This window comes from Artibeus jamaicensis, unplaced genomic scaffold, assembly GCF_021234435.1.
Source record: "Artibeus jamaicensis isolate MK-2021 breed Jamaican fruit bat unplaced genomic scaffold, CSHL_Jam_final contig_311, whole genome shotgun sequence".
NCBI classification, from domain to species: Eukaryota; Metazoa; Chordata; class Mammalia; order Chiroptera; family Phyllostomidae; genus Artibeus; species Artibeus jamaicensis.
Genome location: NW_026521717.1, coordinates 13,218,098 through 13,243,518, shown reverse-complemented (window position 1 = coordinate 13,243,518; position 25,421 = coordinate 13,218,098). Strand labels below are relative to the sequence as shown.

General features: G+C 38.5%; 1 protein-coding gene across 1 annotated transcript in view; it reads left to right on the top strand.

Annotated features, from left to right (window-relative positions):
- Positions 1-25,421, top strand: part of SUGCT (succinyl-CoA:glutarate-CoA transferase) — a 1,120,941-nt gene that overhangs the window by 37,652 nt on the left and 1,057,868 nt on the right. Inside the window, 1 exon segment of the mRNA XM_053662950.1 lies at positions 5,012-5,133. Within this exon segment, the coding sequence (XP_053518925.1) occupies positions 5,012-5,133 (122 nt within the window).

The window sequence follows — 25,421 nt, the reverse complement described above, 5'->3', positions numbered from 1 at the left end:
TCTTCTTGGATCTTGCCTGTGGGGGTGACTTTTCCCACAAGTCCCCCCGTCCGCCACTGATGAAAGCAAACAAGACATGATCTGCCAGGAGAGGATAGGTGGCCATTTTCTCAGGAAACAAAGGCGCGGAGTGGCCATTTTCTCTGAGGCAAAAAACCCCCAAAAACATTGAGTCCCCCTCCTCTAGGGGCTTTTATTGGGTTGTAATACACAGGAATATAGGGCAGCAAGGATCAAACAGTAGATAACATTTCAGAGAAATCTGAAGGCTTAGTCTGAGTCAGAGTCTGTCAGGAAAGAAGGTTGCAGAAACTTTGGGAGACATACTCATTTCCTGCTCGCACCCTTATCATATGAATGAAAGCACTCTTAGCAGAGCAGATTTCACAGGTTTTTCAGGAATTCTTTGTGATGTCAGATTTTACCCTGGACACACTCTGGCAAGGCAAGGAGCTGTACCCCTCCCCATCAGGTATTCAGACTTAAGTGGATTAGAGGCAGGAAGTGCTTCTCCCAGAGGACTCGGGGACTCGTACTATGACACATAGCGGTGGGGCAAGAGTCCATTGCTCACTCTTTGTTGCAGCCCCCCAAGTCCTTCCATGAAGTCCTCCCAAGTGATTGAGTCTGGCTTAGGTTGTTCCCCGCTGTGAGGGGTTTTACCCATCATTGACTTCCGACCATGCTTTGGGGGTGGGGAGAGGAAACTGAGGCAGCATATGCTATCAGAGACAAGCTTTGTCTCCTGTGGCTTGCATTCCAGAGGTCACTTGCTCATTCTTAGCCACAAAGGGTAGAGTTACAATTCCCAAAACCAGGCAGAGCGGTCCACAGTACCTTGTCTTCCAAATCACTGATCTAATCCTCTGCTTCATCTGACCCAGTGTGTTTTCTTTCCAGTTCATTATTTATTTCAAATCTTGAATTATTTATTTTTGACTGGTCTTTTTTAAATGGTTTCTGTGTCTTTTTTCATGCTGTTGAGTGTGGGGGCGACTTCTTCTCGAGTCCCTCCGAGTGCCATGGACAAGAGTGAATAAATAATGACCGAGACATGCAGGATCTGTTTGCGGAGGAGGAGTGGGCTGTGGCCAGTTTCTCAGGGACAACAAAGGCCAGCAGCGGCCACTTTCTCCAAGGAGAAAAAGGCCCCGAGCTCCCTGCTTCATAGCCTTTTACTGGGTTGTAATACACAGGAATATAGGGCAGCAAGGATCAAACAGTAGATAACACTTCAAAGATATCTGAGGGCTTCAGAGTCTGAGTCACTGTCTGTCAGGAAGAGTTGCAGAAACCTTGGGAGAGATACTCATTTCCTCTCGGACACTTATCATATGAATGAAAGCACTCTTAGCAGAGCAGATTTCACAGGTTTATCAGCAAGTCTTTGTGATGCCAGATTTTTTCCCCAGGATATGCTCTAGCAAGGCAAGGAGCTGCACCTCTCCCCAACAGGTATTTTTTAACATATTTTATTGATTATGCCATTACAGTTGTTCTATTCCCCCCTTCATTCCCCTCCACCCTGCACACCCCCTCCCCATTCCCCCCCTTTAGTTTATGACCACGTGTCTCAGTTCTTTAGATTCTATATTTCCCATACTGATCTTGCCCTCCCCTTTCTATTTTCTACCTACTGTCTATGCTACTTATTTTCTGTACCTTCTCCCCCCTTCTCCTCCTCCCACTCCCCCGTTGCTAACCCTCCATGTGATCTTCATTTCTATGGTTCTGCTCCTGATCTAGCTGTCCTCTTAGTTTGCTTTTGTTTTAAGTGTGGTTGTTAATAACTGTGAGTTTGCTGTCCTTTCACTGTTCATCTTTTTTATCTTCTTTTTCTCAGGTAAGTTTCTTTAACATTTCATATAATAAGGGCTTGGTGATGATGAACTCCTTGAATTTGACCTTATCTAAGAAGCGCTTTATCTGTCCTTCCATTCTAAGTGAAAGCTTTGCTGGATAGAGTAATCTTGGTTGTAGGTCTTTGGATTTCATGACTTGGAATACTTCTTTCCAGCCTTTTCTTGCCTGTAAGGTCTCTTTTGAGAAATCAGCTGATAGTCTGATGAGAACTCCTTTGTAGGTGACTGTCCCCTTATCTCTTGCTGCTTCTAGGATTCTCTCCTTCATTTTAATCTTGGCTAATGTAATGATGATGTGCCTTGGTGTGTTCCTTCTTGGGTCCAACTTCTTTGGTACTCTCTGAGCTTCCTGGACTTCCTGGAAGTCTATTGCCTTTGCCAGATTGGGGAAATTCTCCTTTATTATTTGTTCAAATAAGTTTTCTACTTGTGGCTGTTCCTCTTCCCCTTCTGGTACCCCTATAATTTGTATGTTGGACTGTTTAAAGATGTCCTGAAGGTTCCTAAGCCTCTCCTCATTTTGTTGAATTCTTGTTTCTTCATCCTTTTCTGTTTGGTTATTTCTTTCCTCTTTCCGATCCACTCTTTTGATTTGAGTCCCAGTTTCCTTTCCATCACTATTGGTTTCCTGTGCATTTCCCTTCATTTCAATTGGTTTAGCTTTCATATGTTCCTCTACTTTGTGACTAAAATCAACCAGTTCTGTGAGCATCTTGATCACCAGTGTTTGGACTGTGCATCTGAAAGTTTGGCTATTTCTTCATCACTTAGATTTATTGGCTCTGGGGCTCTGAGTTGTTCTTGAGCTATGTTTTGATCTGTTCTTGCCCGTTAAGTATGAGGAGCTGAGCCTTAGGTGTTCACCAGGGCGGGGCTACCCAGGTCACTGGTTTGTGACACTGTATGTGGGAGCAGGGTCAGAGAGGGACAATTGCAGTCCCTTCTGCCGCTTCCCGCCACTGGGGCCTACATGGTCTGTCTCAGCAGTCATTCCCTCACCAGTTTATCTGTGCGCAAATGTGTGACCGTGGTCAGCCCTCAGTGAGTCCACCACCTTGTGCTCTCTGTGGGTCCACCTGCTACTCCACACCTGGGATCCGCCTACAGCTGCTGGAGTGCCTGGTTGCGCGCCCGGTTTGGTCTGGTGCCTCTTTCCAGCCTGACCCCACTCTGGTGCTGGCTCTGCCCCTCTTACCGGTTTGGGTGAAGGGTTCATTGTTGTCAGACTTTCGTATAGTTCAGTTTTCTGTGGTTTGGCTGAGTTTTTGTTGCTAAAACTTTGTTGTTTTTAAACTTGGTTGTGGGAGGAGGCACAGTTCTTCCACCTACGCCTTCATCTTGGTGGAAGTCCTAGCAGGTATTCAGGCTTAAGGGGATTAGAGTGAGGAATCCGGGGGGCGAGAGTCTATTGCTCTTTGTTGCAGCCCCCTGAGTCCTTCCATGAAGGCCTCCCTAGTGATCGAGTCTGGCTTAGGTTGCCCCTCACTGTGAGGGGTCTTACCCGTCATTGACTTCTGACCAGGCTTTGGGGGCAGGGAGAGGAACTGAGGCAGCATTTGCTACCAGAGACAGGATTTGTCCCCTCCTGCTGCTGGCATTCCAAAGGTTGTCTCTGGCCCTTAGCCACAAGGGATTGAGATACAATTCCTAAAACTAGGCAGAGTGGTCTACAACAGTTGAGTATCCTAATCATTCCTCTGAAGTCTGTATTCAAAAATTGCTTGCCTACTTTTTATCTAGCGCTTCTTGTTTAGAATTCTCTTGTTTTTCCACTGGAGGCTGTTTTTTTTGTCTTCACATTTTAGTTGCCCTTTAGTGTTTGTTTCTAGTTATTAGGTAGTCCTGCAAAGAATGTGATTCAGACATATGTCAAATACTACCCATGATTTGCCCTGGACAACCAGTTTGAGCTTTCAGTGATCTAATGCATGTGGCTTTTTCTGCTATGCCTGTTTGTGTGCAGAAAGAACTAGACTGTGTACCAAGGCCAGCTTTAATTAGCACTGGGCCCAGGGGAGGGTTAGCTAAAGTATCAGATTTTCCTCTGCCTGCAGTCCTTTTGTTAGACTCAAAGGGTGAAAGTCTTCTGATGTACTTCTTCAGCAGGGCTTAAATACCACAGGATGGGGCAGAGTAATTTCTGTGGGTGGGGCTATTGCTCTTCTCTTGCAGATATCCCTTGGAGGGGAGTGCTTTGTCTGAGAAAAATGGCTCCTGCAGTATGGGGAATAACTCAGCACAGGGATCTTAGTGGCTGTTCCTTCAGTTCTCCCCAGGGCCACCAGCCCCAGACTATCCTCATATGTCTTTACTACACTTTGCCCTCCCTCTGCTGGAGCCCAGGGTGAATGTCTACAAATGGAATTTTGTATGTTGGTTCTTTAAGAGGGTCTGTGCATCTTCATCTGTTTATTTCTCATGGACAGAGACCCGGCTGCTTTTCACAGGCATAAATTATTTTGGTTCCTTCACCAGTTCCAGTGCTGTAGGCTGGGGAACCCAGGGGGAGGTTTAGACCATGCACTTTTCAGGGGGAACCCCCTGGCCAATGGAATATTCCTCAGGACTATGGCTGCCACTCATGGGAACCTAGCCAGCCCTCTTGTACCTCCTCTGCACTCCCTACTAGTCAGATTTTGGTGTTCTGGTGTCTTTGGTCTGTCTGTGGTTATAAGGATTCTCTCCAGCTAGTGTTCAGTTGGTTATTCAGCATGAGTTTTTTATAATTTAGTTGTACTTATAGTTTGGTGTTGGGAGGAGGTTAGTGTTGCTTCCACTTACTCCTGTGCCACCTTGGGTCTCATGTCTAATTTTTTATCTAAAGTTCTGAAAAATGTATGTGGACCATGTAGCCTAGATATTTTTTACATTTAACATAAGCAGAATCCATTTAATATCAGAGTATCTACTGAAATTTTTAAGAGCCATTATTTTATTGGCAATAATACTTCTAGCAGTCAAGCAGATTCTTATGTTGATCTAATTCTTATGTTGATCTAATTTGTAATTCTACTTTTTCTGTGATTTTCAGTACTATTACAAGATGAGGATCAATTTTGTTTAACGAAATTATAATTTTACAATGTAGAGATTTATTGAATGTTTAGCAGTTTTTAAAGAAGTCTTATTCATATTCAACTCTTCCTTCCGCTTGCAGCTGTTTGTGATGTATTCATGGAAAACTATTTCCCTGGCAAACTGTCTGCAATGGACCTTGGATACAAAGATATAGGCAAGATTGCTCCTTATATCATCTATTGTTCCATCACAGGTATTTCAGTACCAGACCTTTGTCACTGAATAGATTTTCAGATATCTGTGTTTCTTTGTTTCTATAAGAACCCTCTTACCAGTGCTTGTTGTTTTGAAGCAGTTTTGCTCTTCTTCCTCTCCTAGACATTTTAGGTTGCTGAAAATTAACTTTTAAACAACATTAACCTGAATAAACATTTTTCACATGTTATTGGGAATTTATATTTCTGTGAATTATCTGTATAATTTTTGCTAATTTTTCTATATATTATTTATCAGTCATTTCTTTTTCTTTTTTCTTATTTTTAAATTGTTGTTTAAGTACAGTTGTCTCCATTTTCTCCCGTACAGTTTCTCCTGTGAAACTGTCTGGTCCAGGGCTTTTGTGTGTTGGGAGTTTTTTATTAGTGCTTCAATTTCATGGGCTGTTAGTGGTCTGTTCAGGCTTTCTGCTGCTTCTTTGTTCATTTTTGGAATATTATATTTTCCTAGGTATTTGTCCATTTCACCTAGGTTTTCAAATTTCTCAGCATAGATAGTCAACATGTATGTTTCTTTGTGATTTTCAAAATTGAGTTTGGTAGTGGTAAGGACTAAAGAGAGAAATAAAGCAGGGGAAGGGTCATGGAATGAAGAGAAGCTACTTTATACTAGGAGTTGAGAAGAAGTCTCCATTGATAAGGCAAAATTTGAGAAGAGACCTGAATGAAGTAAAGGAGTGAATCATACAGATACTAGCAAAGAGGATTTTAGGCAGGGTGAACAGCAAGTGCAAAGGACCTGAAGCAAGAATGTTCTAGGCATGTTTGAGGACAAAGAAGGATGTTTGAAGCAGAGTGAGTGAGGGGGAATGTTAATATGAAGGAAGTTGGGGAGATCTTGGTTGTGAGATCTTGAAGGGCCTCTTAAGGAATTTGTCTTTTACTTTGAATAAAATTGTAAACTATTGGAGGGTTTTGAGCTGAGGAATGATGTTACCTGATATATTTTTAAAAGGATTACTCTAGCTACTGTGTTGAGAATAAACTATAGATGACAAGGATGAAAGTGGAAGAACAATTATTAAGCTATTTCAATATTACAGTTTAGTGGTGATGGTGGGTTAAATTAGGATAGTAGTAGTGGCAGAGGTAGTCGAAGAGTGATAGGATTCTGCATATGTCTTTAGGATAAAGGGGATAAGATTTTCAGATAGATTTGCTATAAATATCAGAGAAAGAGTAGAGTTAAAGATGACTCTAAGGTTTTGGCCTGAGCTATTAGAACAATGGAATTGCTCTTTACTGAGTTGAGGGAGACTATGAAAAGAAGTTTTTATTGGGAAAATGTCAAAAGTTTGGTGTTTTGAAAGTTTGGCAGTCACTTAAGTGTGACTCATTTTGAGATGCTGTTAGATTCAAGATAGAGATGTAGAGTAAGGGACTGGGTCTAAGAGTCAGATGTTGAGGGAAAATGAAAACTTTGATAGTTAGATCAACTAAATGGTGTTTAAAGCTGGCTGTGATCGTTTAGACAGTGAGTATAGAGAATGGAGATTTCAAGGGGCCGAGCCTGGTGTATTCCAATGACTCGCTGACTGATGAGAACACAATGAAGAAGGTTGAGAAGGAATTGTCAATGAGATGGGGGAAGAACCTCCTGGAAGGCAAGGGAAAAAAATGTCCATATAGTGTTTAAGCTTTAAAGTGTAGACAATTTAAGCAGAAAGATTAAAGCATAAAGCATATATAGATCTGAAATACTTCCATTTCCTAAATTCACCATGCTTTCTCTTATTTCAGAGCCTCTGCACATCATGTTCCCAGGCTTAGAGCACTAATACCCTACCACACTTAGTTACTCTGTCTTTGTCCTTTAGCTGTCAAAGTGGATGCTATTACTTTGGTATACACTTCTTTGATCCTTGAAGATTGTGTTGGGTGTGGTCTATCACATTTTATATTAGCGTCTTTACTTGCCTGTCTTCTTCACTATCCTGTAGGCTCTTATTCTATTCTCAGTTCCACACACAGTGTAGTACACATTGTAGGGACTTAACAGGAGTTTATTGAATCAATGAATAAATAATCAGAACTTGACTAAACAGTTTTTAATAGCTTCAATTTTTTTGCATTCTACTTTTTGGAGATAATGGTAAGTGGTAAATATTATGTTTATATTTTCCAAATAAATTTTCAGAGGATAGCCTGGGTTAGTGCATAGTTGGCCTAATCTCTTATTTCTTCTATAGTTCACCTATAGCACTATACAGTGATCATTACTTTAAGGTATGAAAAGAGCTGGAACCATGAAGTAGATCTACAATTATAGTAATTATGCCTTTGTTTTTTTCCTGAGACAGGAAGGGAAACTACTACATTTAAAAAGGTTGAAAAAAGAATTAAGCAAAAACTTCACTCCTTATATATCAATAAATTTATCTTAAAGTAGATAGGTATCTGAAAATCTACAAAACTACGAAACCATGTTATCTTTAAAATATTTATTACTCAAAATAATAATCAAATATTTCTGTTTCTGTGCATTTAGGTTGAGATATTTTAATATTTTGACTATGACATATTACTTTGATCTAAAGGGGTGTCCAACCTTTTGGCATTTCTGGGCCACTCTGGAATAAGAAGAGTTGTCTGGGCCACACATTAAATACACAAACACTAATGAAAACTGATGAGCAAAAACAGGGTTTTACCAATTAAAAAATGGGAAAAGGACTTGAACAGACACTTCTCCAAAGAGGACATACAGAATATCCAGAGACACATGAAGAGATGCTCAATATCGTTAGCTATCAGAGAGATGCAAATTAAAACCACAATGAGATACCACTTTACACCAGTCAGAATGGCTATCATAAACAAAGAAACAAACAACACATGTTGGAGAGGTTGTGGGGAAAAGGGGTCCTTAGTTCACTGTTGGTGGGATTGCAGACTGGTACAACCATTATGGAAAACAGTATGGAATTTTCTCAGAAAAATAAAAATCGACCTGCCTTTTAACCCAGCAATTCCATTGCTAGGATTATACCCCAAGAATCCTAAAACATCAATTTCAAAGAACCTATGCACCACAATGTTCATAGCAGCACAATTTACAATAGCCAGGAGTTGGAAGCAACCTAGGTGCCCATCAGTAAATGAATGGATCAAAAAATTGTGGTACATATACACAATTGAATTCTATGCAGCAGGGAGAAAGAAGGAGCTACTACCCTTTGCAACAACTTGGGTGGAACTGGAAAGCATTATGCTGAGTGAAATAGGCCAGGTGTTGAAAGACAAATACCATATGATCTCACCTTTAACAGGAAGCTAAACAACAAAACAAACAAGCAAGCAGAATAAAAACAAAGACACTGAAATAGAGAACAAGGGGACAGTGATCAGAGGGGAGAGGGAAGGGAATTTAAGGGCAAAAATGGGGAGGGATTTTGAGGAACAAGTATGAAAGACACAGGAATGAGGACTGGGGGGTGGAAATGGGAGGGAGGTGGGGAGACGGGGCAGGGGGGGCTGGGATGGGAGAAATGGACAAAAAACTGTACTTGAAAAATAACTAAATAAAATTAAAAAAAAAAGAAAAAACACCACAGGGTTTTATTTAATTAATTAATTTATTTAATTGATTATGCCATTACATTTGTTCTATTTCCCCCCTCTGTTCCCCTCCACCCTGCATACCCCTCCCCCCCCTTTAGTTAATGAACATGTGTCTCAGGTTCTTTAGATTCTGTATTTCCCCTACTATTCTTACTCTCCCCCTATTTTCTATCTACTGTCTATGCTACTTATTTTCTGTACCTTCTCCCCCCTTCTCCTTTTCCCACTCCCCTGTTGCTAACCCTCTATGTGATCTTCATTTCTATGGTTCTGCTCCTGATCTAGCTGTCTGTCCTCTTAGTTTGCTTTTGTTTAAGGTGTGGTTCTTAATAACTGTGAGTTTGCTGTCCTTCCACTGTTCATCTTTTTTATCTTCTTTTTCTTAGATAAGTCTCTTTAACATTTCACATGATAAGGGCTTGGTGATAATGAACTCCTTGAATTTGATCTTATCTGAGAAGCACTGTATCTGTCCTTCCATTCTAAATGAAAACTTTGGTGGATAGAGCAATCTTGGTTGTAGGTGTTTGGATTTCATGAGTTGGAATACTTCTTTCCAGCCCCTTCTTGCCTGTAAGGTCTCTTTTGAGAAATCAGCTGACAGTCTGATGGGAACTCCTTTGTAGGTGACAGTCCTCTTATCTCTTGCTGCTTCTGGGATTCTCTCCTTCATTTTAATCTTGGCTAATGTAATGATGATGTGCCTTGGTGTGTTCCTTCTTGGGTCCAACTTCTTTGGGACTCTCTGAGCTTCCTGGATTTCCTGGAAGTCTATTTCTTTTGCCAGAACGGGGAAGTTCTCTTTTATTATTTGTTCAAATAAGGTTTTCACTCGTGACTGTTCCTCTTCCCCTTCTGGTACCCCTATAATTGGGATGTTGGAACGTTTAAAGATGTCCTGGAGATTCCTAAGCCTCTCCTCATTTTGTTGAATTCTTGTTTCTTCATTCTTTTCTGTTTGGTCATTTTTTCCTTCCTTCTGGTCTACTCCCTTGATTTGAGTCCCAGTTTCCTTTCCATTACTATTGGTTTCCTGTGCATTACCATTCATTTCAATTAGTTTACCTTCCATATGTTCCTCTAATTTGTGACTAAAATCAACCAGTTCTGTGAGGATCCTGATCATCAGTGTTTTGAACTGTGCATCTGAAAGTTTGGGTATTTCTTCATCACTTAGATTTATTGGCTCCGGGGCTCTGAGTTGTTCTTTAGCCATGTTTTTATCTGTTTGTGCCTGTTACATATGTGGGGCGGAGTCTTAGTTGTTTACCAAGGTAGGGCCACCTACGTCGCTGGTTTGTGACACTGTATGTGGGGGCGGGATCAGAAAGGGAGCAATGGCGGTCCTCTCTGCTTGCCCAGTCCGTCCACCGCTGGCCTCCCCCACCACCGCCTATTTATCTGAGTGGAAATGTGCGAGCCTGCCGCCCTGCGCTGTGTGGTCTCAATGCTCGCCTCTTCACTGGTTTATCTGCACGCAAATGCTCCACCGACCACAGACAGCCAGTCACGCCTCTTCCCTGTATCCGCCTGTAACTAGCCCGCACCTGGGATCCCAGCCTTCTGCTGCTTGCGCACCACCCTTGTCGGGGATCTTTATGGCCAGCCCGCTCCACTGCTGGCTTTACCCCTCTTACTGGTTTAGCTGAGCATTCCTTTGTTTTAGGACTCCGTATTGTCGATTTTCTGTGTGGTTTGGTTGCGTTTATTGTTGTTAAAACTTTGTTGTTTTTAGATTTGGTTGTGCGCAAATGCAAGGTGTTTTTACCTACGCCTCCATCTTGGCGGAAGTCCCAAAAACAGGGTTTTAAATAAATTTACGATTTTGTGTTGGGCTGCATTCATAGCCATCCTGGACCACATGTGGCCCACAGGCCATGTGTTGGACATCCTTCAGTGCTTTTGACAATGTATATAGTGGTATTTTCCTATAAAGTAAATTATACTGCAATGTTTCATGAACTGTTTTTATTATAGATAGAATGAAGAGTCACGTGATCATTAACTTCTCTATTGAGTCAACATGAGAGACAAGTTTTGTACCTGGTACAAAACTCTGCCACTAGATCTGACCCTTTTTTACTTTTATTTTTTCTTTTTTAGATGTACGATTTTATAGATCTATAACCACACTTTCATATTTGTGTCTATATGTGAATATGGGAGTCAAGGATTTTTCCTGAAAATATCACAGTTAAGTGGAAATGTTGAGGTCTAAAATAGGAAAATAGGTAAAATACTATCTTCTGAATTGCTCTCATATAAAAATACTGTACATATATAACAAAGGCAAAGTCTTTTATGATAATAAGTGTTTATTTCTCATTCCGATGAATGTGAGCTGGCTGGGATTCAGATGATTTAGACTGAATACTTATTAGGCTTTGGCTCCAAATTGCAGGTTTGGGCTTGGTTTGCTCTGCATGTCTTATATTCTTTAGACCAGTGGCTATCAAATGTACACTCTCCTTTAGTGAAAGTAAGGAGCACAAGGGAACAAGCCCAATCTCATAAGTAAGAAAGCCTCTTCTCATATCACATCTGCTAATGTTCTTTTGGTCAGGGAAAGTCACATGACCAAGCCCAGTATCAATGGATGATGAATATATGTGTTTATTCATATATTTTACTCTAGTTGTAGGAACTACAAGGTCACATGGCAAAGGACATGGATTGTGAGAAGGGTGAAAATTGGAAATGACAATGCATTTTTTATGTAGCATCTAGCCAAATAAATAGCTAATACACATGGATTAAGCCTCACACTTCCCAAAGTTCAACCTTTATAACCATAGTTATATTCAAAAGTTCTTCTGGGCCATGGTTTATGACTGGAGAATCTATAAGTTTTCTTTTAGTTCTTCAGATCCTATATGTCACACATTTTAGTGTGACAAAGGGCCTGAGAGATGGATTATATAATTCAGAAATTTTCAGCTAAGGGCAAAGTGTGGTATCATATGCTTTTCAGTGATAGGGATGGGGTAGAATAGAGAGGTGATGGGGAGAGGTATGTGCAGTCTGAAAAAATACCTGTCATAATTCTATGATTCCTTATGTCCAAACCTGTTAATAATCATTAGAAGAACACCCATACAGTACCTCCTTTGTTTCCTGATAAGGAAACAGGTCCAGAACAGCCAAAGTACCTAAAGTCACACAGATATTTAATTTCAGAGAGGTTTAAAACTCAGGTGGTGGCTTCTTCTTTTTTCTTCTTCCTTCTTCCTTCTTTATCCTTAGCAGAGAATTGATTTTATTTAAAAAATGTTTCCATCTTTTTTAGGTTTAATAACAATAAAAATTATATATATTTAAGGTATGCAGCCTGATGATATGTGTATGTTGTGAAGTATTGTACTAGTATTTCACTACAACCAAGGCAGTCAACATGTCCATCACCTTGTAGTTATATATTTCTTTTTTGTCTTTGATTTGTGTTGAGAATACCCATGATCTAGTCTTAAATTTTAAGTACCTGATCCAATATTGTCAACTATAGTCACATTGCTGTATGCTGTACTCTAGAACGTATTTATCTTGCATAACTGAAACTTTGCACTCCTTGACCAATATCTCCCCATTTCCACCTCTCGCCAGCTGTTGGTAATCACCATTCCACACTCTATTTCTGTGTTTGAGTATTTTAGATTCCACACATAAGTGAGATCTTGCAATATTTGTGTTTGGCAAATTTTACTGAACATAATGTCCTCCATGTTTAAAAAGCTCAGGCTTCTTGACTTAGTATTAAGTGCCCCTATGCTTTTCTTACTTAGACATATGTTAGGTGATATCATCATTTCCTAAGTGATGACCTGATTTCATGCTTAAAAGACACTGAACAGCTCTAGTTGAGAATGATATATATTTGCTATTCTATTTTATTTGTTGTCAATCATATTTGTATTGGTGGAAGTCATGAAAAAATTTGTTCTTCAGTGAGTCTAAATTTCAACAGATTATTTTAGAAGCAAAAGTCATTTATGAGTTATTAGTTTGTGTGTATATAAAGCAAGGATCATCTCTCTTTTAAAAGTTTTATATTCTTAGTAATCAGTGTTTCGTTTTTTATTTTATAAAATAAGACTGATTAGATCAGTCTAAGTTGCACATGTTATGATTGGGATCCTCAACTTTCATGATGTTTCCCACTGGTATTGGTGTGTTGTCAGTGCTGTCCAAGCCCAAATGTCTATTCTCATGCCCATGTTGGCCTTATTGCTTATGAGAGTAATCTTAGAATGGTTAGGAGATTTACTTTAATGCACTCTGACAGTTGTGTGGCTGAGATTTGCCTTAGGCTGTGAAATCTGGTCTGGAAGACAGAAATGCTAGACTGATCACAAGGAAGGACCCGATTATTTTTATTAGCTCTATCCTTTTATCTTTTCAGAGGAAGCTGAGTGAACGCAAGAGGGCAGTGTTTAAAAAGCTATAATTCATTAGGAATTTCTTCTGAGAGAACTGCAGGGTTTTCTGTGTACCACTGGGTAAACAGAATCTCTGAAAGGACCCATTTATATTTTAAAAAGTCTCTTATTTTTAAATAAAGCAACCATTCTGTACCTCTATACTTTTAGAATTATATTGACATTTTTCTTAATTTAATTTTAATTTGTACCTTGTTTCCTTTGTATCTTGGGAACACATTATTAATTATAATAAAGGTTTAGCAGTATAAATTTTCTCTACCACATTTCAAAACATTAATTTTTTTCTCTTTGTTAACCTCATTATTCTTTCTTTCCAGAAGGATAAACATTACATTATGTTTTCTTAATAGACTAATTTTATGGTGGGAACATTATGTATGCCCTTTAATAAAATTTTCTTCTTCTGTCCCTTCTCCCGCTTCTTCTCTTCCTCCTTCCTTTTCTTTTCTTTTTAAGGAAAGAAGTTTTGCAAAGTATCTTTTTGATTTTTGTAAATTTCCCAATGGCCCTTTCTTAATCTCTGTCCTTGTATGGACAGATTACAGGATTCCATGTGGGGCTCCAGAGGGACCTTTAGGGAAATGGAAGTGAGTTAATGGCTACAAAAAAGCCATTATCTGATTGGTGTAGTTGGAGCCCTGCATTGGAGCCTTCTATGTGGCTAAAGATCAGTTGGTGGCTCTTTGTCTTGTGGGGAGCTTGTAGGATCCTTGGAGACCTCAGACTGTAGTTCTTTCCCTTCAGTACCTAGATTTTGGTTGTCCTCTGTATAAAGAGACTATCTGTTCAGGTCATCTTGTCCTATAGGCAGCTCCCTTGGGTAAAATTCCTTTTAAATGAACTAGTTCTGATCTCCTGATTGTCTGCTTGGCCTATAGGGAAAACTCCTTCCTCTTCTTCACCATTGGCAGAAGTACAAATTACTCTCAGATCTGTTAGTTCTGTTGCCTTTGACTGAGGTAACCATAACCTCTTGCTTTTGACATAATTTTAAGCACATATTTAGTTCTTAAGTAATTTCAGATTCTCAGAACATAGGCCAATAATTCAGATGCTTTTTATAAAGTACTCCTCATATGGCTTGAAGTTAAGGGGAGGCAGCCTGTTATTCACCTGTGACAGGGTGAAATGATAATTCTTTCTAAGGAAATCCTTGCTAAAGTTTTATTTACCTTTCTACCTTTTCTTGTGTATGCTCAAATGAATGATAAGCTAAGGGCAGCAAACTGGTTTCATATTGTTTTAGCATGACCTGCATTGTGTTCTGGTGCTTAGTACATTCTGGGTTTGAGGCCTCAGCTGAAATTGAGGCAAGAGAGTCCAGTTCGAACATTTTTAACTCAAATTTTATTGAAGACATATGATTTTTATGTGGTAAAGAATAACATTGATTAAACCTGAAATATTTGTCTTCAAAGTTTTTAAGTATTAGAGAGATAATAATAAGTGTTTTGACTATTTTAAAAATATTTTTAATTATTTAAACACAAATGAAAAGTTCCAGTTTCTTCATAAACATACTTTCTTTCTTTTTTAATTTTTTAATATTAAATTTTATTTAGTTACTTTTCAAGTACATTTTTTTTTAATCTATTTCTCCCATCCCACCCCATCCCCCCGCCCGGTCTCCCCCCTCCCTCCCATTCCCCCCCCCCAGTCCTCATTCCTGTGTCTTTCATACTTGTTCCTCAAAATCCCTCCCCCTTTTTCCCCTTAAGTTCCCTTCCCTCTCCCCTCTGGTCGCTGCCCACTTGTTCTCTATTTCAGCGTCTTTGTTTTTATTCTGTTTGCTTGTTTGTTTTATTCTTTAGCTTCCTGTCAAAGGTGAGATCATATGGTATTTGTCCTTCAATGCCTAGCCTATTTCACTCAGCATAATGCTTTCCAGTTCCATCCATGTTGTTGCAAAAGGTAGTAGCTCCTTCTTTCTCTCTGCTGCATAGAATTCCATGGTGTATATGTACCACACTTTTTGGATCCATTCATTTACTGATGGGCACCTAGGTTGCTTCCAACTCTTGGCTATTGTAAATTGTGCTGCTATGAACATTGTGGTGCATAGGTTCTTTGAAATTGATGTTTTAGGATTCTTGGGGTATAATCCTAGCAATGGAATTGCTGGGTCAAAAGGCAGGTCAATTTTTATTTTTCTGAGAAAATTCCATACTGTTTTCCATAATGGTTGTACCAGTCTGCAATCCCACCAACAGTGAACTAAGGTCCCCTTTTCCCCACACCCTCTCCAACATGTGTTGTTTGTTGCTTTGTCTATTATAGCCATCCTGACTGGTGTAAAGTGGTATCTCATTGTGGTTTTAATTTGCATCTCTCTGATAGCTAACGATATTGAGCATCTCTTCATGTGTGTCTGGATATTCTGTATGTCGTCCTTGGACAAGTGTCTGTTCAAGTCCTTTTCCCATTTTTTAATTGGGTTCGATGTCTTCCTAGAGTGGAGTTGTGTAAGTTCTTTGTATATTTTGGAGATTAAACCTTTGTCTGAGATATCACTGGCAAGTATGTTTTCCCATACAGTTGGTTGTCTTTTTAATTTAATACTGTTTTCTTCAGCCATGCAGAAGCTTTTTATTTTGATGAGATCCCATTTGTTTATTCTTTCCTTTATATTTCTTGCTCTAGGGGACATATCCGTAAAAATGTTGCTGTATGAAGTATCTGAGATTTTCTTGCCAATGTTCTCCTCTAGGACTTTAATGGTGTCATGGCTCATATTTAAGTCTTTTATCCACCTTGAATTTATTTTGGTGTATGGTGTAAGTTGGTGCTCAAGTTTCATTTTTTTGCATGTATCTGTCCAGTTCTCCCAACACCATTTGCTGAAGAGGCTATCTTTACTCCATTTTATGTTACTGCCCCCTTTGTCGAATATTAATTGACTGTAGAGGGTTGGGTTGATTTCTGTGCTCTCTGTTCTGTTCCATTGGTCTATGTGCCTGTTTTTATGCCAGTACCAGGCTGTTTTGATTACAGTGGCTTTGTAATACAGTTTGATATCAGGTATTGTGATCCCTCCTACTTTGTTCTTCTTTCTCAAAAGAGCAGCTGCTATTCGGGCTCGTTTATGATTCCATATAAATTTTTGAAGTGTTTGTTCTATGTCTGTGAAATACGCCATTGGTACTTTAATAGGTATTGCATTGAATCTGTATATTGCTTTGGGTAGTATGGACATTTTGATGATGTTAATTCTTCCAATCCATGAACACAGTATATGTTTCCATTTGTTTGTGTCTTCCCTGATTTCTTTCTTCAGGGCTGTGTAGTTTTCTGCATACAGGTCTTTTACCTCTTTGGTTAGGTTTATTCCCAGATATTTTATTTTTCTTTTTGCTATATCGAATGGGATTTTTTTCCTTGATTTCTGCTTCTGCTGATTCATTGTTTGTATACAAAAATGCCTTTGATTTCTGGATATTGACTTTGTATCCTGCTGTTATAAACATACTTTCTAAGTAAGTTTCTTTTTCCAATAGCAAATACCATGTTAAAGGTGACACTGAATTACTGAGTTGTTACTGGGATGAGGAAGATTATTATAGTTTTCCTTGGAAACTCTATATGAAACTGTGGGGTTAAGACAATTTGCTGGACTGGAACATGGACAAAATGATTCCTCATTATGTTAAAGGAGACAGAATTGCTTTTCTTAAAAGACCTTTTCTGGGTGCCGTTATGGATATGTAGTAAGTACTATCTCATGAAATGATTTTATACATAAATGTATGTTTGAACTATTCCAGTTCCCAGATACTTTGATTTTTCTTATACCATTTGTCAACAAAAGAGAAATCCAAGACTTTGAAAGGGGTTTGAGCTGTTTCCTCAAACAGCTTTAATGTTCAGTTTTTGAGCTTTAAAGTTCTAGAAGCAAATATGTAGCCTGGGCCTAGAAATATGATATAAATCTAGAATCAGTTGGTTTTACTTTGGTCTCTAATTTTACTTTTATGGGGTAAAAGTAAAAAGGGAAAAGGCAAAGAAGGAGTCTCAGATTGTGAGATATAGGTGTGGAAAGGCAAATGTTAAAATATAGTTACTTTTCATGCCCTTCCCACCCCTCCATCTCCTACCATCGCAATCCCAGCATTGTATTGGATTCCTTGCAACTCTTCAATTCAATTATTTAGAGTGGGGACCCTGAAGGGCCTGTGGGCCAAATTTGACTAAATGTTTCCTTTTGAAAATAAAGTTTTATTGGAGTAGAGTCATGTCCATTTGTTTACATATCATCAATGGCTACTTTTGCATTGCAACAATATAGTTGAGTAGTTGCAAAAGAGACCTCCAAATCTCACAAAGCCTAAAATATTTGCTATCTGGCACTTGACAGAAGTTTACAGGTCCCAGATCTATAGCAGTTAGTAGTTTTGGCCACAAGATGGAGAGAAAAAAGTACTTCATTTGTTCTCTTTTGGGTCTACACCTTGAGGAGACTTGAGATAGAAAATGCATTGTGATGTAAAAGCCAGGTGTGTATCCACATTCTCAAGACTGAAAATAATTCCCCACAATTAAAATGGTTACAGATGTAACAAGAAATGGAATCACGGAAAAACTTACATGTGGTTTGGCTATATAACATAATATCTAATTTATTGAGTGTTTATTATGTGTTAGCTACTGTGCTAAGCATTTTCATGTATTGTCTCATGAAATAATACGTACTTGGCACAATTTACATTTATACATCTTATGATATCAGTAGTAATTGCTTATCAGTTATAAATATGCAGCATAATTAAAAGCTCTCAACAAAAGTTTATGAGTATTATAGTACCATGTGACTGCAGGGAAGTTATACTGGATTGAGCTTAAATAACCTTATCTCTAAAGTGGGAATAAATTTGCCCTCCTTAACTTCTGGGTTGCTAGTGAGTTTGAGATGTAATTCATAGAAGTCCCATAACAACTATAAATGATTCTATGGATATTAAAGATATTAAGTCATTAAATGTTTCAGAGTCTGATGTGTAAATTTTATATTAGGTGTAATACTAGTCGTATCTGAAAATCTTTCTCATGACACTGTAACAGAGGACCTGAGTTGAATTCCCACTTCTTTTTTTCTTTTAAAAATATTTTATTTATTTTTAGAAAGTTTTTATTCATTTAAAAAAAATTGTTGTTCAATTACAGTTGTTCCCATTTTCCCTCCTACTTTCTCCTGCCCTACCCACCCCCACCTTCCAAATTCAATCCTTGTTTCCACCCCTGCATTGTCTTTGTCCATGAATCTTGACCCACCCTTTTCTTTTCCCCATTATCCCCCTTCCTGGTTCCCTCTGGTCATTGTCAGATTGTTCTTTATTTCTGTGTCACTGGTTTTATTTTGCTTGCTTGTTTTGTTGATTAGGTTCTACTTATAGGTGAGATCATACGGTATTTGTCTTTCACCACCTGGCTAATATCACTTAGCATAATATTCTCTCTAGTTCTTGGGAAAAATAATTCTGATTCATGAGCTTACTATCTTTGACTGGAAATCCACTGGAAATTTTAAAATAAGGTTGTGAACTTTACCTCTTTGTGTGTCAGAATTATGGACCAGGAGGAGCGAGTTGGGGTTATGGCGATATTTTTCATTTCATTTCGGGTCTAAACTAAGATGTAGTTAAAGTAGAAACATTTTTCATCAAGAGGAAGGAATATGTATATCTATGAGATAATTCAGAGGTAAAAACTGATAGATCTTGATGATGTGGGATGTGAGGTAAAGGACTGAGAAAGATCCTCAAAGTTTCAGCAGGGGCACATATTTTAAGGTCTATCGAAATTAGTGATGTCTCTTTTTTCTGGGCCATATTATACTCTGATATTTTAAATCACAGTGATGCAGAACTTTTAGGATACCAACAATGACTAGTCAAAGGGTTTCATGTGTCATTTATTTCTTATCAAATGCAAATATTTAGAGATAGTCTGAAGGTTTGGCACTTGTGTGCCATTAACGGTTCTGGATTTTGGAGCTATTTCCCTAGTAGTAAGTAGATGTAGATGACTGCAACTCACAGCCCAGGCCTTTAGGAAATACTTGGCTATAATTACCTTTTGTAGGATGTGGGTGAATTCCATTCTGCAGAGCTCTCCTGGTCACCACGGATGAGAATAAATTGTCCTGGACACAATCTGTTGTTTCAGTGGGAAAGTGGGTGGTGATTCTCTCTGGGAGTCCCCTGAACCCTTCTCCTAAACGCCTTTCATTGGGTTTAGCTTGCATAGGGATGCATATCAAAGGAAGGAGGTGTGGTTTACAGATAACATTTCTGGGGTCCAGGGGATTCTTTTGAGTCAGGGTCTGGTAGACAGGGTGATGCCAATTGGCCATAAAACCTGGGGAAACAAACTCATTTTGTGCTTGGACACTAACCATTTAGTATGCATAGCTTGAGGACATTCTTAACAAAGTAGGTTTTACAGGATTAATGTATTCTTTCTCAGGTCTGATTGCTCCTGGAAACTACCATTCCTGCACAGGGCTATAGCCCCCTTTGGCATAGTTTCAGGCCTGAATCAGATGGGGGAAGCTAGGCAGCCAAGAGATTAGGAGACTTTTTACAGATAGAATGAGGACTCAGTCTCTACCAAAGCTAAGGGGTGAGGGTCTTTTGTCCCTCCTCCATAATCCCCTAAGTCCTTCCCTGACGGTACCTTTGTGACTGTAGCTGTCTTAGGTTGTTCCTTCCTTGAGGAATCTTACCCATCACTGACTATCCAGCTGTCCTCCAGAGGCCAAGCAGGGTGAAGTAAAGGAGGCAGAGGCTATGCCTCTGCCAGGAGTATATGTTTTGTCTCCTTAGTGGCTTATGGTCCCAAGGTCCCCTAGCTGTGGGGCCTTTTCTCCTTTCGGGGAGGTTACAGCTCCTGAAACCCAGCAGGATGGTTCCCAACAGTAGGACAGAAATTATGGATTGAAAACAAAGTTTTCTAATAGCACAGGTGGCAAACACAAGGCCCGTGGGCTGAATCCCACCCTCCACCTTGTTTTATCTGGCCTGGCAGTACTGAGCTATCACTTAACTGTTAAGGAGTAGTTACATTTATACAGTCCTAAAATTACATTCATCCCTTTGAAGCCAGCTGCGAGAGTGATGTGGCCCCTCGTAAAAATGAGTTTGACATCCCTGTCCTATAGCTTTCATCCACAGGTGAAAGCCTGTTCTACTTTCTTTACTTGTTTTGAGAAACAAGTGTTTTAAAAAGAATTTTAATGTTTTTTTTTTCCTATTTGGTCTTGTTGCAGACACATACATAGCTTACAAGAAAGCATGAAGGAACGTGGCTGGCAAGGAGGAAAAGGGATTACAGGGCAGCTAGGTAGTTCAGTCCCTGTAAGGATGTTCCTCGTGGAGTTTTCTTTTTCAGGGTTACTGTCTACTGGGAGGCTGGTATTACCTCTCTCTCAGTTTTAGATTGAATGATAAATTGTTTATTGAATCTATTATATGTATAAATTTAACAGAGGTTTGCTGCACTGACATTTTTAGTCTCTTAACTTCCTGATATCATGATTAGGCTAGGACTGCAGATAGTATGTGAGGTCTGCCCCCTCTCCTGCCAGCCATGCCCTCTCCTGCCAGCCACCTGCTAGCCCTCATCAAGGGCTAAAAAAAAACCACTTTAGATAATTCCTTAACATAGAAATTAAAAGGGACATTGTTAAAAGAACTCTGACTCCCCAAAAATCACTAAAAAGTGTTTCTTTAGAATTTTAAATATTTTGTTTATTACCACATAAAAAGTATCAATTAACTAATTATGACCTTGTAAAGATAAGGAAATCTTATTTTCTTGTTGGTTTTCCTTAAACTAGGAATGTGGTAGGGAGGTGAAATCTTTTTTTCCCCCTACTTATTTGATGGTGGCCTGTGTGACTCTGGTTTAGATTAGAACACATGATTCATCATTCAAGAATGTGCTTCTTAATCCTTTGTACCAATCATGCTTTTAGTGGAAACTCTCCACTGAACATGGAATGTGATGTTATCTCCCCTTATAAAGTTATGTTTACTCTCTCCCCCACTCCCAGTTTTATCTTTATTGCATGTATAGGTATTTTGATGGGATATTTAGAGAAAGCATACTAGAATTGCTGTCTGCTGCCACACTAGCACAGAAGTGAGAAGAACCACTTTTGATACATTTCCTGATATTTCATCTGGCTCCACCTATAGTCCCAGAGTGTTGCAGATATCACATCTGGTGCAAAGGTATTATTAATTAAAAGCATAAAGCTGGCTTTGGAACCTGATTATATCAGGGGGAAACTTGGTACTGGTTCCCAATTTTGTGATAAGTCTGTTACCAAATATTTTCAGGTTATCTGACCTTCAAGCTAAGTGATAGTCTGAGTGATGATGGAGGAATGTACTACTTAATCTAAGTTATGTGTGGAGATGACAAAATATGAAGATCTTTAATCATTTCATCAAGCCAATTTAATTTAGGCCTGCCCCAGAAACTACTCTTTATGCAATAGTTTTTCATTTAATGTAGTTAAGTTTTCTATTCCTGGTAAAATTCCACAAATGAATAGAAATATGCATTTTCAATGAAATAATCCCGGCCTCATCTTGGTTTTCTTATTCTAAAAAATAGCATAGTAAATTCTAAATTATTTATTTTTGGATCATCTACAGAAACATTCTGAACCTGGGCTAACTCCCGCCGACACAATTTTTTTTCAAGTTCTCAGTTTATATTAATCCTTTGTGAAAAATCTGCACAATCACCACAGGTAAGTCACTGAAGAATCTTTACTCCTTTTTGCCAACACCAACACTGGCTTTTGCAGTCCCCTGACTTTCTTCATTCTGTTCTTGCGTTCTCTTCACTGTTTTTTGAGATCTTCTCATACAGGCCATATCTTGAAAGTCTATGTTTAGGTTCACTTTTCTCTGCATAATGCAAGGATTCATAAATCATGCCAACGCCAGTTGCCTTGCCACACAAAAATGGGTTCTGAATCCAATACAAAGATGACATTGGTGTGGTCTTACACATTTTGGCTAGTTTATCCCAAATATCTGTCTTAGGTAATATTGCCTTCCCAGTGACCATTTGTTTCTGTTAAAGTATTCTGTTGGTTGTGAACTTCTGGTTCCAGATAGTTACTGTATTATTCATGATGGTAGCCAATCTCCAAATAGCCAGGGAGGAAAGAAGCTTTTTTAAAGAAAAAGGTCTTATTTATTTATTTATTTATTTAAAAGTTCTTAGCTCTGAACTATTTTCCTTTGCCATTGTTTGGACTACTGAAAGAAAATATAAATCCATGTTACTATTAGTTTAGCTCAAATAATGAGGAAAATAAGTATATTGAAGTAAAATCACATTTTCATATTGAAGATACACTAAGTGGACAATTTTTGTTTTGTTTTTTTTTGGAGTCAGTGTCTTTATCATTAGTGGAGATACCAAAGATATGAGAACTGTTAGATCTTCTCCTAGGATTTGTCATATTCTTAGCAAAAAGAAAAAAGAAAAAAGAAAAAAAGCAGTTTTCATCTTTTAATATTGGGAAGTATACTTTGTAATTATCATTTATTAGAGATCTAATTGATACATTAGATAAACCATTAGATAAAATAAACCAGACATTTGCACTAGCTATGTTTTTAAATGATAAAATCTCTTATTTTTTTATCATGAGTGATAAAGGCTCATTTTGGAAAACTTTGAAAATAGAAAACTATCAAAAAGAAAAAAAATTATGAGTTACATTGCCAACACTCTGAGATAACTACATAAGATTTTAGGGGAATTTTCATAATTTTTAAATTAGAAAATTAATTGAACACATAGTTTTAAAAGAAATAGTTCTTCAAATTTATGACCTCAGTCCAAAGGAAAGGGCCTTCAGTGGGAATCTCTGGGAGAATTTGGTTTTTGTTCCCTGGAGGTTGGCATATGATTGGATTAATGTGTGATTGATTCATGCCTTGGATATTTGGAGAGTCAGACGATGTCTGGAGGGCTGTGGTTTAAGAAGCACTGCAGTCCTGACAGTGTTTTCTGTGAATCAGGGTGAGAACAAGAAAAACATTGTGTGGTTGTTTTAGATCCTGTCTAAGAATGCATAAGGAAGCTGGTGGTATACTGATAATGCCTGGGGCTGAGGTGTGGGACTCAAAAATGATCAACTGGAAAAGAGATGGATTCACCAGTGTAAAGAGATCGTGTAAGTGAGAGATCCTTACTGATGGGGTAAGGGAGGTCTTTGAAGAACCTATTGGAATGTTCCAGGTGACAACTAAGCTTTAAACTCCTGTCAAGCCTAGAGAGCTCCAAGATTAGATCACCATGATAGTTAAAATTAAGTAAGACCTTTCCTGCTGACTTCATGTCTTCAAACCCTCTCTAGCCTGTGCCCAACCATGGAGGCATTAGAAACTTTGCTTAGTAAGTGGTGTCTATGTAGAATTCTGTTCTGTCACTATTGAACACTAATGGTTTTTCTTAAGTACTCCTGATTTTTTAAAGTAGTTATACATAATAGATATTCAGTAGGTATTTGTCAAATCAATATTAAAATCAAATCAAAGTGAAATAAAATGTTATGACTAATGTTCATTCACGAGAAATGAAATGACTATCTAGGTTCCTACTTTGGGTTTAAGCTCTGTGGTGGGTATTCTTTTTCTTCCTCACATTTCGCTTTAAGGCATTGAACTTGGTAAGTGGTTTTAATTAGATTGCACTGACCCCTTTGGAGCCTTTGTCTTACTAGTAAGTTTCTTACAACAGCCTTAGGAAAAAGTGTTGAAACATTTGTGAGGGAATAATATAGTGTGATATAAAGTTGACTCATATACAACATGTATTTGATCTGAGCACTTATTCATGCCTTTAGTATTTTTTTAATGTCATTCAATCTTTTCCTCAAATATCTTACACAGAAACCTAACAGACATAAAGTTGGAAGTACTGTGATTAAAGTAGGTCAAAGAGAGGAGGGGTCGTTGTCCCCTACCAAATGCTTGAAATATTGGCTCTTTCACTTTCTACTTGTGTGACTTTGGATAATTCACTTAACCTTTCCAAGTATAATTTTCTCATCTGTGAGTTCTAGGGTTATTGCAAGGATTAAATGAGCTAATGTGTGTGAAATGGTTGTCAATTAGAAAGTGTTAGCTATTCCTAACCTTTGCTGCTGTTGCCTCCCTTTCTTCCTCCTCCTCCTCCTTCTTCCTGAAGCATAGGGGCAAGTTAAGTGGTTTTTAGGTTCATGTTAGAACTCATAATCTGTTATTCTTTGGCTATGGATATATGATCACTTTTTGCTTTATCCTTTTTTCTGCCTCTTTATCTATCTATCTATCTATCTATCTATCTATCTATCTATCTATCTATCTACCTACCTACCTACCTACCTATCATCTATCTAATCTATCTACATTTTATATGAACCATACAAGAGTAAGTTACAGACTTGAGATAGATACCCTTTTACCCCTAAGTTTCTTTGTGTTTTATAAAAACACGGAATTCTGTTATGTAACCAGAGTACAGTTACAAAAAATCAGGAAATTAACATTGAAATAACACTATTTTTTTAATTTTTAATTTTTTAAAAATTTTTTATTGATTATGCTGTTACAGTTGTTCTATTCCCCCCTTCATTCCCCTCCACCCTACCCCCCATATCCACCATTACCCCCCCTTTAGTTTATGACCATGTGTCTCAAGTCCTTTAGATTCTATATTTCCCATGCTATTCTTGCCCCCCCATCTATTTTCTATCTACTGTCTATGCTACTTATTTTCTGTACCTTCTCCCCCCATCTCCTCCTCCCACTCCCTGTTGCTAACCCTCCTTGAGATCTTCATTTCTATGTTTCCACTCCTGATCTAGCTGTCCTTTTAGTTTGCTTTCCTTTTAGGTGTGGTTGTTAATAACTGTGAGTTTGTTGTCCTTTCACTGTTCATGTTTCTTTAACTTCTTTTTCTTAGATAAGTCCCTTTAACATTTCATATAATAAGGGCTTGGTGATGATGAACTCCTTGAATTTGACCTTACCTAAGAAGCACCTTATCTGTCCTTCCATTCTAAATGAAAGCTTTGCTGGATACAGCAATCTTGGTTGTAGGTCTTTGGATTTCATAACTTGGAATACCTCTTTCCAGCCCCTTCTTGCCTGTAAGGTCTCTTTTGAGAAATCTGCTGACAGTCTGATGGGGACTCCTTTGTAGGTGACTGTCCCCTTAGCTCTTGCTGCTTCTAGGATTCTCTCCTTCATTTTAGTCTTGGC